General features: G+C 25.5%; 1 protein-coding gene across 3 annotated transcripts in view; it reads left to right on the top strand.

The window, feature by feature from the left end:
* LOC111637281 (tigger transposable element-derived protein 1-like) overlaps nt 1-7,033 on the top strand; it is a 22,186-nt gene extending 15,153 nt beyond the window's left edge. The window contains exon 5 of one of the 3 annotated variants that reach the window (XM_023382753.1): nt 3,729-7,033. In XM_023382753.1, coding sequence (XP_023238521.1) covers nt 3,729-5,483 — 1,755 coding nt within the window. In that variant the 3' untranslated portion in view covers nt 5,484-7,033. Of the gene's footprint in view, nt 1-591; nt 2,790-3,728 lie in introns of those variants that run through there. The other 2 variants (XM_023382752.1, XM_023382751.1) reach the window with 2 other exon arrangements.
* Nucleotides 7,034-15,306: the final 8,273 nt, after the last annotated feature.

Genomic DNA, 15,306 nt, shown 5'->3' with positions numbered 1-15,306 from the left:
AAAAAAAAAAAAATATTGTCTACTTACCAAATAGTGAAACTGAGCATGTGTGAAGTGACAGTATCATCTAGTAAAGTAAATAGTCTACAAGTAAGTTCAAACTTTTATGTTTATTTATTCAGAAAATAATAATAAATGTAGCCATTTTGATAAATGGGCACACTGTTCTTGTGCCAATATTGAAGAAAGCGACAGTTTAACCATTTTAATTTGTCCTTCTTGTAGTCTATAGTCTATAAAAATGATATTCCTATCTTACCCCATAGGTGGGCTAAGATGGTGCATTTACATATAATTTTAAAATATTAAATTTTCTTGTTTTTAAAAACGTTTTTCAAAAATTAAGTTTTGTTTTAGTTTATATATTACCAAATGTTGTAATTGCTGAGAATAAAAAAAATCAGACTATTTTTCTCATTAAAGTGGTTGCCATCTTATGACTTTTCAAACCTTAACATCCTCATCCTGCCCCACCTTCTCCTAAATCTAGCTAAATTCTGAAGTTAGTTTGGTTAAAAAAACTGTTTTGATTAGATAAAAGTGTTTTTTCAAACCGATTTTTTTAAAAATTTATTTATTTTTAATTTTCAGATGCCTAAAACCCAACTGAACAAGAATAACCATAAGAGACAAACATGGAGCCAGGAAAAAATGGCAGAGGCAGTGAGTATGGTTAGGGAAAAGAAAATGGGGCTGAAAAAAGCTGCAAAATTTTACGAGGTGCCAAAAACAACTTTACGAACTCTCTCTTTGCAAGCAGATATTCGTCCGGAACAATTTGTAAAAAAAACACTAGGTAGAAAGCCAATTCTTCCTGAGGATATCGAAAAGCAGCTGGTGGAATACATATTGTCAATGGAGTCCATATTTTATGGACTCACAAGAATGGATTTGAGGAGAATGGCGTTCCAGCTAGCTGTGCGTAACAAGATTCCAAACCAGTTTAAAGAGGGGCTTGCAGGAAGGTCTTGGCTAGATCATTTTTTGAATCGCCATAAACAACAGCTGTCTTTAAGAAGGCCCACAAGAATGTCATATGCCTGCACAGAAGGCTTTACCAAAGAGAAGGTTCTGCAATTTTTTGACCTCCTCGATTCAGAGTACAAGAAGCACAGATACGAGGCTGACAGGATCTGGAATGTTGGGGAAACTGGGCTCATTGTTATGCAGTCCAAAGTGGTACAAGTTATTGGATTGAAAGGGAAGCGACAAATTGGTGCTTTGACTGCGGCAGAACGTGGATCATTGGTAACGGTGATTTGTGCTATGAGTGCTGGGGGATCTTTCCTGCCTCCAATGATGATTTTTCCTTGGAAAAATATGTCTGACCAATTGATGAGAGGTGCTCCATCAGGGGCAATTGGTAGAGCCCATCCCTCAGGATGGGTTCAGGCTAATTTGTTCACACAGTGGTTCAAACATTTTCTAGCTAAGACAAAACCTACTGCAAAATTGCCAGTTTTGCTCATTCTAGATGGGCATTATTCCCATACCAGGAATGTGGATGTAATTGAATTAGCAAGGATAAACCATGTTTCAATAATTTCTTTACCACCTCACACAACACACAAACTACATCCGCTAGATAAAACATTCATGGGACCACTCAAGACGTACTACAGCAAGGCAATACGTCAACACATGATTCATGAACATAAACGTCTCACGTCTTACGACATCGCAGGACTTTTCGGAACTGCTTATTTACAGTGCACCAATGGTTTATATGCTGTGAATGGCTTCAGAGCCACTGGCATCTGGCCATTTAATAGACACATTTTTACAGATGCTGATTTCGTTGCTGCAGATCATGCTGTTATTGAGAATGCACCAACTGATGTCATGATGCCGCAAATACCATGGTCATCCTCAATCTCTGTCACCCCACAACGTCAAATTACTCCAAGCCTTACATCAACAACCCCAATCACCAGATCATGTCCTGGAAGTTCAGGAGGGGCATCATCTGTTTCTCCAAGGGGTATTGTTCCAATTCCTCTGTTGAAAAAGAAAAGATCAAACAGAGGCAGGAAACCAAGCTCTTCTAACTTGATTACAGGTTCTCCTTACAAGAATTTGGAAGCATCTATGGCAAAACCACCAAACAGGGAAAAAACTTTGAGTCGTGGCAGGGGACGTGGAAGAGGAGCAACATCAGCTACTGTACAGAAAGATCAGCCTTCAACTTCCAGTGTCAAAAGGCTAACAAGGTGCAAAACACCCAAGGCAAAACGACAATGCATCAGCAGTGTTTCAAGTGATGATGACTCGATTGATATCCCCTTATCTGTTGACTCTGCTTTCGACTTGCCTGACAAGGAGACGCCCAGTTTTAAAGATGACACTGCTTGTCTGTTTTGTGATGGGTTGTTTGCAGATGATACTCATGGGGAGATGTGGGTTCAATGCCTAATGTGCACTATGTGGGCACATAAAGATTGTGCTGATGTTGAAAACGAGCATTACATTTGTGATTTTTGTAAATGATTAGCTTCTTTAGTAATATAAAGAAAACCGCACCATGGATATATACATATCTATTACTTATAGCAGATTAGTTTCTTCTTTGTACATTTCTTTATTATTTTTATTAAATCATTTTTGGTTTAACAGATATATCCGTCCTTTTCCACTGCCACATGATCGCCCTGGACGGATATATTCGTCCTTCACTACTGAGTGATTAAAGCATTTTTTGAAAACATACAGTAAGTTTCCATATTACCACCCAGATTTCTCTAAGCCTACTTTCTGACTTTTTGTACAGAAGTCTTCAAAAACCATACTTATAGTTACACTAGCGAAAAATCCAATTAGGAACATTTAGTTTAATAGTTACCAGTACTTTTCGCACAAAAAATGTGTGTGTAGTTATGATACTTTGTTTACAATTCACTACAATGTAGTTGGGGTTCCATAATACCACCTTCTCCTCTATAGGAGTGTTTATCCAGGGATTGTTGTCTGTTATGTCGTGATAAGGTTTAAACTGGTTCTGATAGCTTAAAGTTCTGTTTACCCATTAGATTTGTAAAACAAAGTTTTCTTACAGATGCACTGTTTGAGCTGACTTTTGTAGTTCAGCTTCATCTGTGCTTAGGTCTTGCTCTATTGGCCAGTACTTTAAAAAGTACTCATTTAGCATGCATACAAGTGGTGTAATTTAAGCTGTTTTATCCTTTTTGTCAAGCTGTGTTGTCTGCTAAATATAAAAATCTTAGAAGTTCTTTAAAGCAATTTACTGGTATTGTGCTTGCAATGGCTTGATTAAATGTATTTTTGTTTTTTATATAAAATTATTTTTTTATTTGGAAGAGGAATGTAAATAGAGACCAGTAAAATGCTAATAACAAGCTTTATTTCTTCAAAATTTGTACAAAAAGTAGGTTTTCCTTTTGGCATTGTGCAGTGGTGCCTTGTACTTCAAACAGTTCTGACTTTGAATCTTTCAATGTTTGAATCATGCTTCTACATATGAACTATTTGTGCAGTGAAAAAAACGAACTTGCTACATAAATGCCATCTGTTCTACACCCAAGTTATCTCTCACTGTGAAAATATCTCTTGCATTATGCTTATGTATTTTTGGTGTGTTTGGATTGTTTTTTTTTATATATACATATATATAACAAACACACTAAATATATATATATATATATATATATGTGTGTGTGTGTGTGTGTGTGTATGTATGTATAATCTTTTAACTATTAACCATGGCATCCAAGAAGCATGTGGAAACAATGAGACCTAGGAGGAAGGTTGTAACAACAATTGAAATGAAAAAGCAACTTATCATGAAGCATGAAAGTGGTGCACGTGTGACAGATCTGGCAGCCATGTATAAGATGCCAAGGTCAACAGTGTGCACTATTCTTAAGAATAAGGAAGCAATAAAAGCAGCAAATGTGGCTAAAGGTGTGACAACGTTAACCTCCAGGAGATCACATATTATTGAGGAGATGGAAAAACTCCTCCTAGTGTGGATAAATGAGAAACAATTGACTGGTGATATCATCTCTGAGAGGATTATTTGTGAAAAAGCCAAGCAGCTACATAGTGACATTAAGAAATGCACACCTGTAACCAGTGCTGAAAGTGAGGAGTTTAAGGGAAGTAGGGGATGGTTTGAAAAATTTAGGAAAAGAACTGGAATCCATAGTGTGATGCATGGAGAGGCTGCTAGTACTAATGTGGGGGAAGTTGAAAAGTTTGTGAAAAGGTTTAAGCACTATGTGGATAGTGAGGGATTTCTGCCTCAGCAAGTATTCAGTTGTGATGAGACAGGCCTCTTCTGGAAGAAAATGCCTAAGAGAACCTTTATTACAAAAGAAGAGAAAGCTATATTGGGACATAAGCCTATGAAAGATAGACTTACTCTGCTGCTTTGTGGTAATGCTAGTGGAGATTGTAAGATAAAGCCTTTGCTTGTGTACCATACTGAAAATCCACATGTGTTTAAAAAGAACAATGTAATAAAGAGCAGGCTCAATGTTATGTGGAGGGCAAACATAAAATCACAGATTACCAAGCAGTTCTTTACTGAATGGGTTCATGAGGAGTTTGCTCCTTCTGTGAAGGCTTATCTTACTGAAAAGAACTTACCACTGAAAGCTCTTCTAGTCATGGACAATGCTCCTGCTCATCCTCCAGGTTTACAGGAAGATTTGGTGGGTGAATCCAGCTTCATCAAGGTAATTTTCTTGCCTGCCAATAGCACATCTCTCATCCAACCCATAGACCAGCAAGTCATCTCAAATTTCAAAAAACTGTACACCAAGGCAATGTTTCAGAGGTGCTTTGAGATGACCAATGAAACAGAACTGACCCTCAGAGACTTTTGGAAGGATCATTATGACATCCTTCATTGCTTAAGGATCATCGATAAAGCATGGAGGGAAGTTTCTCTCTGGTCAATGAACTCTGCTTGGAAGAAACTCTATCCAGATTGTATTTCAGCCAGAGACTTTGAAGGCTTTGAACCAGCATCTGTGGTGAATGAAATTGTCTCTCTGGGTAAGTGCATGGGGTTGGAGATGAATGATGAGGATGTCGAGGAATTAGTGGATGATCACAAGATTGAACTAACCATAGAAGAACTTCAACACCTTCACAATCAGCAACAAAAAGAAGTTGCAGAGGAAATTTTTTCAGAGGAGGAAGCCAAGATAATTTCTAGTGCTGAAATTAAAGAACTGTGCTCTGTTTGGGACAGAACACAGGCTATTGTTGAAAATTGGCACCCTAACAAAATAGTGGTGAATAGGAGCATTAACTTGTTTAATGACAATGTGATGGCCTACTTCAGGAACATTCAGCAAAGTCGCCAACACCAGACTACATTGGAAAGGTTCTCTGTAGAAAAAGGAAAAAGTGAACCAAAACCCCCAATCAGTAGTGTTAAGAGGCAGAAGAAAGAAAGAATACCAGAAGTAAAGTTATTTGGTGTGTTTATTGAAAGTGACTCTCCTTCCAAACAGTAACCTTTTTCTTCCTCTCCACAAGCCACATGGGACATCACACTCCTCACTAAGGTACAGTAAATGCAATTTTCATTTTATTATACAGTATTTACATATTTTGTTTTCATGTTTTAATTTATTACTTAGGTCATTTAATGGTGTAAGTTTTACCTTAAATTATGTTTGCTGTTTTAAGTTTATCAAAATGGGTATTGTTTAGGGTCTGGGAACATATTAATTCACTTTCCATTATTTCTAATAACGAAAATTGATTTGGACTTCAAACAATTCAGAATTCAAATGACCTCCTGAAATGAATTAAATTTGAAGTATAAGGCACTACTGCATATAAATTTGTTTCTAATGTAATATAATCTACAATTGTGTCATCAGTATTAAAATTAAAATATGCAAATTGAACACCTACCACAACTAAGAAATAGTTATTTTGTGGTTGCTCAAACTGTTTGATTTATATCTGTTTTCCCATTTCCAAACGTGGGATGTGAATTTTTATTCTCTTTGTTAGTACTTCTTCTTCATCAGTATTTTTCAGTTCTTTTCTAATAGTGACACCCTCAGCTTGATAATTTTTTTTTTGTTATATCCTATATCTTTATCAATATAGAGTTACTGCTCTTTTAGTAATACACATAAGAAATGTTATGGCACTATTCAGCACTATATTTCAAGACACTGATGGGCTCCAGTGTCATGAAATATAGTGCTGAATGAACAATGAACACTGGTAGTTGGTCACAGATTTGCATTTCATCAACAGGCTGGTAATATGGAGTTTTCTTCACATGTCTAACAACTAAATAGGGGCCAGTTTCCCATAGAAAGTTCTCCCAGGAGGTACTCCTTTTCTTGGGAGATTGCCCACATGTTGTGTCATCCATTTTGTGGCATCATTGCAGCACTAAGTGACTAAGTGTGCCACAGCACCCTGGTTGTAAACCACTGCTCTACATTATCTTTTCTGGCACTAGAAATATTGTCTTCACCATCATCATCATGTGGCAATCCTAATTACTTTTTCTTATTACCAGCTAGTCTCAAAGTTGTTTCTGCAAATCCAGAAAGCTGATTACCAGTCAGATTATCAGGAATTTTTCTTCTTCAGATATGTTGTCTTTGTCACTAAGCTGGTAGTTTTCAGGAGGTTGAATATACAGGGGGTGCAAAAGTAGGTATACAGATATTATTAAGAGAAAAAAACATACAGGGAGAAAATATGAAAAAAAAACATTTACTTTTATGTACAAATTAAATCACAAATAAGGAATATGAATTAATAAAAGATAATAAAAATAATAATATACAAATGTTTGGTGGTCATTTTCTCAGATTCTCTACTGTATACCTACTTTTGCACCCCCTGTATATCATCATTGGTGTAATTCAATTCTTCAATTTAAGAATTTCTTAAACAATGCAACGTCTATAATACAAGAATGTTTTTAAACATATCCTTCAGTATAAAGCAATAATTATATTGCTATCTACAGGGTTCCTACACATCTGGAAAGTCGGGAATTTTCATTAGCGTTCAGAAAGTCATGGAAAGTCAGAGAATTTGACAAAAATCAACAAGGCAGCCTTCTTGTCTGCCTTGTTGATTTTTTTTTTTTTTTTTTTTTTTTTTTTTTTTTTTTTTTTTTTTTTTTTTTTTTTTTTTTTTTTTTTTTTTTTTTTTTTTTTTTTTTTTTTTTTTTTTTTTTTTTTTTTTTTTTTTTTTTTTTTTTTTTTTTTTTTTTTTTTTTTTTTTTTTTTTTTTTTTTTTTTTTTTTTTTTTTTTTTTTTTTTTTTTTTTTTTTTTTTTTTTTTTTTTTTTTTTTTTTTTTTTTTTTTTTTTTTTTTTTTTTTTTTTTTTTTTTTTTTTTTTTTTTTTTTTTTTTTTTTTTTTTTTTTTTTTTTTTTTTTTTTTTTTTTTTTTTTTTTTTTTTTTTTTTTTTTTTTTTTTTTTTTTTTTTTTTTTTTTTTTTTTTTTTTTTTTTTTTTTTTTTTTTTTTTTTTTTTTTTTTTTTTTTTTTTTTTTTTTTTTTTTTTTTTTTTTTTTTTTTTTTTTTTTTTTTTTTTTTTTTTTTTTTTTTTTTTTTTTTTTTTTTTTTTTTTTTTTTTTTTTTTTTTTTTTTTTTTTTTTTTTTTTTTTTTTTTTTTTTTTTTTTTTTTTTTTTTTTTTTTTTTTTTTTTTTTTTTTTTTTTTTTTTTTTTTTTTTTTTTTTTTTTTTTTTTTTTTTTTTTTTTTTTTTTTTTTTTTTTTTTTTTTTTTTTTTTTTTTTTTTTTTTTTTTTTTTTTTTTTTTTTTTTTTTTTTTTTTTTTTTTTTTTTTTTTTTTTTTTTTTTTTTTTTTTTTTTTTTTTTTTTTTTTTTTTTTTTTTTTTTTTTTTTTTTTTTTTTTTTTTTTTTTTTTTTTTTTTTTTTTTTTTTTTTTTTTTTTTTTTTTTTTTTTTTTTTTTTTTTTTTTTTTTTTTTTTTTTTTTTTTTTTTTTTTTTTTTTTTTTTTTTTTTTTTTTTTTTTTTTTTTTTTTTTTTTTTTTTTTTTTTTTTTTTTTTTTTTTTTTTTTTTTTTTTTTTTTTTTTTTTTTTTTTTTTTTTTTTTTTTTTTTTTTTTTTTTTTTTTTTTTTTTTTTTTTTTTTTTTTTTTTTTTTTTTTTTTTTTTTTTTTTTTTTTTTTTTTTTTTTTTTTTTTTTTTTTTTTTTTTTTTTTTTTTTTTTTTTTTTTTTTTTTTTTTTTTTTTTTTTTTTTTTTTTTTTTTTTTTTTTTTTTTTTTTTTTTTTTTTTTTTTTTTTTTTTTTTTTTTTTTTTTTTTTTTTTTTTTTTTTTTTTTTTTTTTTTTTTTTTTTTTTTTTTTTTTTTTTTTTTTTTTTTTTTTTTTTTTTTTTTTTTTTTTTTTTTTTTTTTTTTTTTTTTTTTTTTTTTTTTTTTTTTTTTTTTTTTTTTTTTTTTTTTTTTTTTTTTTTTTTTTTTTTTTTTTTTTTTTTTTTTTTTTTTTTTTTTTTTTTTTTTTTTTTTTTTTTTTTTTTTTTTTTTTTTTTTTTTTTTTTTTTTTTTTTTTTTTTTTTTTTTTTTTTTTTTTTTTTTTTTTTTTTTTTTTTTTTTTTTTTTTTTTTTTTTTTTTTTTTTTTTTTTTTTTTTTTTTTTTTTTTTTTTTTTTTTTTTTTTTTTTTTTTTTTTTTTTTTTTTTTTTTTTTTTTTTTTTTTTTTTTTTTTTTTTTTTTTTTTTTTTTTTTTTTTTTTTTTTTTTTTTTTTTTTTTTTTTTTTTTTTTTTTTTTTTTTTTTTTTTTTTTTTTTTTTTTTTTTTTTTTTTTTTTTTTTTTTTTTTTTTTTTTTTTTTTTTTTTTTTTTTTTTTTTTTTTTTTTTTTTTTTTTTTTTTTTTTTTTTTTTTTTTTTTTTTTTTTTTTTTTTTTTTTTTTTTTTTTTTTTTTTTTTTTTTTTTTTTTTTTTTTTTTTTTTTTTTTTTTTTTTTTTTTTTTTTTTTTTTTTTTTTTTTTTTTTTTTTTTTTTTTTTTTTTTTTTTTTTTTTTTTTTTTTTTTTTTTTTTTTTTTTTTTTTTTTTTTTTTTTTTTTTTTTTTTTTTTTTTTTTTTTTTTTTTTTTTTTTTTTTTTTTTTTTTTTTTTTTTTTTTTTTTTTTTTTTTTTTTTTTTTTTTTTTTTTTTTTTTTTTTTTTTTTTTTTTTTTTTTTTTTTTTTTTTTTTTTTTTTTTTTTTTTTTTTTTTTTTTTTTTTTTTTTTTTTTTTTTTTTTTTTTTTTTTTTTTTTTTTTTTTTTTTTTTTTTTTTTTTTTTTTTTTTTTTTTTTTTTTTTTTTTTTTTTTTTTTTTTTTTTTTTTTTTTTTTTTTTTTTTTTTTTTTTTTTTTTTTTTTTTTTTTTTTTTTTTTTTTTTTTTTTTTTTTTTTTTTTTTTTTTTTTTTTTTTTTTTTTTTTTTTTTTTTTTTTTTTTTTTTTTTTTTTTTTTTTTTTTTTTTTTTTTTTTTTTTTTTTTTTTTTTTTTTTTTTTTTTTTTTTTTTTTTTTTTTTTTTTTTTTTTTTTTTTTTTTTTTTTTTTTTTTTTTTTTTTTTTTTTTTTTTTTTTTTTTTTTTTTTTTTTTTTTTTTTTTTTTTTTTTTTTTTTTTTTTTTTTTTTTTTTTTTTTTTTTTTTTTTTTTTTTTTTTTTTTTTTTTTTTTTTTTTTTTTTTTTTTTTTTTTTTTTTTTTTTTTTTTTTTTTTTTTTTTTTTTTTTTTTTTTTTTTTTTTTTTTTTTTTTTTTTTTTTTTTTTTTTTTTTTTTTTTTTTTTTTTTTTTTTTTTTTTTTTTTTTTTTTTTTTTTTTTTTTTTTTTTTTTTTTTTTTTTTTTTTTTTTTTTTTTTTTTTTTTTTTTTTTTTTTTTTTTTTTTTTTTTTTTTTTTTTTTTTTTTTTTTTTTTTTTTTTTTTTTTTTTTTTTTTTTTTTTTTTTTTTTTTTTTTTTTTTTTTTTTTTTTTTTTTTTTTTTTTTTTTTTTTTTTTTTTTTTTTTTTTTTTTTTTTTTTTTTTTTTTTTTTTTTTTTTTTTTTTTTTTTTTTTTTTTTTTTTTTTTTTTTTTTTTTTTTTTTTTTTTTTTTTTTTTTTTTTTTTTTTTTTTTTTTTTTTTTTTTTTTTTTTTTTTTTTTTTTTTTTTTTTTTTTTTTTTTTTTTTTTTTTTTTTTTTTTTTTTTTTTTTTTTTTTTTTTTTTTTTTTTTTTTTTTTTTTTTTTTTTTTTTTTTTTTTTTTTTTTTTTTTTTTTTTTTTTTTTTTTTTTTTTTTTTTTTTTTTTTTTTTTTTTTTTTTTTTTTTTTTTTTTTTTTTTTTTTTTTTTTTTTTTTTTTTTTTTTTTTTTTTTTTTTTTTTTTTTTTTTTTTTTTTTTTTTTTTTTTTTTTTTTTTTTTTTTTTTTTTTTTTTTTTTTTTTTTTTTTTTTTTTTTTTTTTTTTTTTTTTTTTTTTTTTTTTTTTTTTTTTTTTTTTTTTTTTTTTTTTTTTTTTTTTTTTTTTTTTTTTTTTTTTTTTTTTTTTTTTTTTTTTTTTTTTTTTTTTTTTTTTTTTTTTTTTTTTTTTTTTTTTTTTTTTTTTTTTTTTTTTTTTTTTTTTTTTTTTTTTTTTTTTTTTTTTTTTTTTTTTTTTTTTTTTTTTTTTTTTTTTTTTTTTTTTTTTTTTTTTTTTTTTTTTTTTTTTTTTTTTTTTTTTTTTTTTTTTTTTTTTTTTTTTTTTTTTTTTTTTTTTTTTTTTTTTTTTTTTTTTTTTTTTTTTTTTTTTTTTTTTTTTTTTTTTTTTTTTTTTTTTTTTTTTTTTTTTTTTTTTTTTTTTTTTTTTTTTTTTTTTTTTTTTTTTTTTTTTTTTTTTTTTTTTTTTTTTTTTTTTTTTTTTTTTTTTTTTTTTTTTTTTTTTTTTTTTTTTTTTTTTTTTTTTTTTTTTTTTTTTTTTTTTTTTTTTTTTTTTTTTTTTTTTTTTTTTTTTTTTTTTTTTTTTTTTTTTTTTTTTTTTTTTTTTTTTTTTTTTTTTTTTTTTTTTTTTTTTTTTTTTTTTTTTTTTTTTTTTTTTTTTTTTTTTTTTTTTTTTTTTTTTTTTTTTTTTTTTTTTTTTTTTTTTTTTTTTTTTTTTTTTTTTTTTTTTTTTTTTTTTTTTTTTTTTTTTTTTTTTTTTTTTTTTTTTTTTTTTTTTTTTTTTTTTTTTTTTTTTTTTTTTTTTNTTATTTATTTTTTTTTTTTTCAAAGCCACATAGATTTATGGTAGTGGATTAATAACAGAATAAACTGTTTTAATTTAATAAAACATTTTATTTTTAATTTTAATTATTCAGCAATTATAAAAATTGTGTTAATAAGAAAAAATAACTGATTAAAAAGTCAAAGAAGCAATAGCATACGGTCGACCCCCCCCCCATAACATGGTAGATATGTTCCTGTTTTTAGGAGTCCAGCCAATCACAGCCCAGCACGTATGCAGTTTACAGACTACAGCTGTTTGAAAGGTTTCTTCCACAAAATTAATTGATTCTAGACTAATTTGACTCAACATTTCCAAAATATGTATAATTTTTTGGGAGTAATCCATATAAACTATGCTATAAACACAAAATTGTAGGATTACTTACCGAGTGTGCACCGTTTGACTACGCCGTTGCTTAAGCTTGTTTTCGTTGTGGAGATTGTCATCGAATGGCGCTCACGTGCTTCTTGATAATTTTTTTTTTCTTTTGCGAAAAATTCACTGAACTTTGGAGACATCATTAATATAAATATAATTTTTATGGACGTTAAATAATAAATGGGTTTTTGGTAGGTCTGCTGCTCATTTAAACTCAATGGTTTGTGCAATCCTGTCGCAACACAAGTTGGCAATGATGTTTTACCGAATTATAGGAGTTTTTTTAGCATGTTTGTATGAATACTGTCATGATTTTTTCCCTGTGATATAGGAATCCGAACTATAGGAACCCGTGTTATAGGTGGGTTGACTGTATTTGCATAGTAAGTCATAGGTTGTTTTATTTTGTCAATGTGCTGTACTTTAAGGCAGGGATGCAAGGGTTAGGAAATTTATACAAAGTTTGTCAAGGAAAGTCATGGATTTTAAAAGAAAAATTTGAGTAGGAACCCTGTATCTCCTACACACACCATCCTATAAGTGACACATTTGCATTCCATCATATATTTTAAACAAATTGACTATGATTTATATAATTCTTATTTATAATACATCACATTGAATGATAAAATATTTGAGATAATTAATTTGTAATAACTAAACACTTACTTTTCATTTCTAGATATTTTGTTGGTAGACAAAATCTTGGGTGAACAGCAAGTTTGTTGTAAAATATCAATCCTACTCATAACATGAATCAAACTATTAAGGTGGCCACACACGTTAAGGAAATCCTTTGAGGAATAACTGTCCATGCCTGGCCTTGAGGAAATTCAGAATTTCCTATCGCCTACACACGAGGAGGAAAATCTCTGTCAGTCAGTCAGCCATGGCATCTGAGGACGACATACTGGCTGTTCTTGGATGTTTATTGGAAACAAATTGTATTAAAACTCGCAGGAAAAAACATGTGCATAGAAGTCTATGGTGTAAATATTGGGTTGTTCGGAAAGTAATTTCGTTTTTTTTTTTACCACTAGACGGATTAGTTGTAGTTTTCCCGCCATTTTCATTCTAAATCATATTAGCATTATATATTTTGACAGCTAGCATTTTAAGGCTTTTTTGTAAAAAATTTTGTTTGATTTTGTGCAATTGTTTATTTTTTGTGTCCCATCAAATATAGAAGATTGAAAGCAGCATTTTCGACATATTTTGCTTTTTTATTACTGAAAAGGTAAGAATGCTGTTCAAGCGAGAAAAAGATTGTGTGATGTGTATGGAGAAGATGTGTTGAAAGAAAGACAGTGCCAAAACTGGTTTACAAAATTTCGTTCTGGCTATTTCAACATTGATGATGCACCACGTTCTGGATGGCCAGTTGAGACCAATGAAAACAAAATATAGGTACTGATTGAAGCAAACTGCCGGATAACAATACATGAAATCACTAAGAGATTAAATTTGTCAAATTGAACCGTTTGTTATTACTTGAAAGGAGTTGGTTTCGTCTCAAAGCTCAATATATGGATTCCCCATGTTTTTAAAGAGAGATACTCTCTTTGGTGGGATTTTAAGGAAATTTTTTTGGAGCTTTTACCAGACAATTTAACAATTGATTCAAAAGTGTACTGCCACCAAGTAAACAAACTGAGTAATATCATCAAAAGAAAAGGCAGCCAGAATTGATCAACAAAACAGGTTAGTGTTTTACCACAATAATATCAAATTTCACACAAGTTTGGTAACTTGTCAGAAACTGTTATAACTTAGATGGGACGTGCTATCACACCAACCATATTTGCCAGATCGAGCACACTGAGATTATTACTTGTTCTGGTCTATACAAATTTTTTTTAACTGTAAGACATTTACTTGAAATGACAATGTCAAAAATCACTTGGATTAGTTTTTGTAAGCAATGATCAAAACTTTTATGAATGTGAAATCATGCTACTGCCATAAACGATGACAATGGGTATTTGACCAAAATGGTCAATACAGTAGAACCTCGATTATCCGCCCCCCGATCAACCGACCCCTCGGTTAACCGACCGTCCTAGTCGGCAAATTTCAAATGTCCGCTAGTGATGTGGCGCTACAATATTTGGCTATGTCTTGGCTACTTTAATATTATTTTTACGTGTTTTAGCTGGCAACACTCATTCGACCATGAAAGGGAGCCAGTATTTAAACGAAGCTTAATTTTCTAATTTTTAACGATACAATAGCGACGATTATTATTTTAAAAAATTTTTGTTAGGCTTAACATCGATGAAAATTCAACGCAAAATAGGTTAATAGCGATATACTAATATACTAATTACATGGGATATAATAATATACTACACTAATAATGGATTTTTTCATACTTTTCGGTTATCCGACTTTTCAATTATCCGACCAATCCCAGTCCCCAATTAGGGCGGATAATCGAGGTTCTACTGTATATAATTCAATAAAATATTTATTTATTATAAAAATATTGTTTTTTTTTTCCACGGAAAAAAACAAAATTACTTTCCGAACAACCCAATAGTAGTAGTGGCGGTTTGGGTAGTACTGATCACAAAATTAATTTTTCAAGAGAAATCTTGGGCTAGAGATTCTATTAAAAAGCATCAATTATCAGCGAAGGATCAATGGCAAGTCAATTTTACTGCCAAAAAAATTCACGGATTAAATTTTATAGACGAAAAACCATTGGATATAACTGGCTGGATCGAACATAGTAATTTACAAAACTTATTAAATTATTTCTCAACGTATAAAGAATTATTTTTATTTAAAAGTGGATAGATAGAAAAAAAAACTTTTTAAAAACTGGAGCTACAGTTATTTAGACATTGAACTTCTTGGGTGTCCAAGATCAGATAATATTAAAAAGAATTGTTATTACCACAAATATTTTAAAAGAGTATTGCAAAAAGAAGAATGCTTACCTTACGAACAATTCTTAATTGAACAAAAAATAGATGTTTTCAAAATTAATATGTTGTATAGATATTTAATAAGTAACAAATATAATTTAAANTTTGTCTAACTTCTAAAACACTCCATTATATTATTTAAGTTAAATTATTTTATTTTAACTAAAGGTAATAGGAAAAATTACATACATTTACAATTTAAATAATTTCATTAAAACATTATAATTTTTTGAAATTACTTGAAATTTTAAAATAACACAAGTTGGATCTGGGCCGTGGTAATTAATACTGGCTTCCTTATATGCTTAGTCCCATCAATGTCATAGTGGATAAAATGCTGGTAGTTGGTTGCAGGTTTGCATCTCACTAATGAGCTGGCCACATGAAGTTTTTCAGGTTTTCTTCACAAATCTAACACCTAAGTAAAGTCAGTTTCTTGTAGAAAGTCTTCCTGGGAGGCATCCCTCCTTGCAAGATTTCCAGGCATTGCATTGCCTTCTCCCATAAATATATCCATTCTAAGATACTTAACTGCTTTCTTTATTTGACATCATTAAAAGCATCATCTGAAAACACTGAAAATTTTTGCACAGTGTGTAGTACTGAATAGTAGAAATTTTCGTGTCCAGATAGTTGAGATAATTCAGATAGCATATTTCTCAACAGTGTGTGGTCCACAGATCCCTTAGGTCTAGGCAAATACAGTAGAGCATCGATTATCTGAATCAATTGGGACTTGGGTTGTTCGGAAGATCAATGTTTCGGATAACCAATTATGTGCAAAAAAATATATTAATTTATCCCATGTTGAAATTTTTCTCCATTG

The sequence above is a fragment of the Centruroides sculpturatus genome, unplaced genomic scaffold, assembly GCF_000671375.1.
Source record: "Centruroides sculpturatus isolate CEXI.00-Female unplaced genomic scaffold, Cexi_2.0 scaffold1004, whole genome shotgun sequence".
NCBI lineage: Eukaryota > Metazoa > Arthropoda > Arachnida > Scorpiones > Buthidae > Centruroides > Centruroides sculpturatus.
Note: the sequence above shows the minus strand (reverse complement) of the source record. Positions and strands in the feature narration are given on the sequence as shown.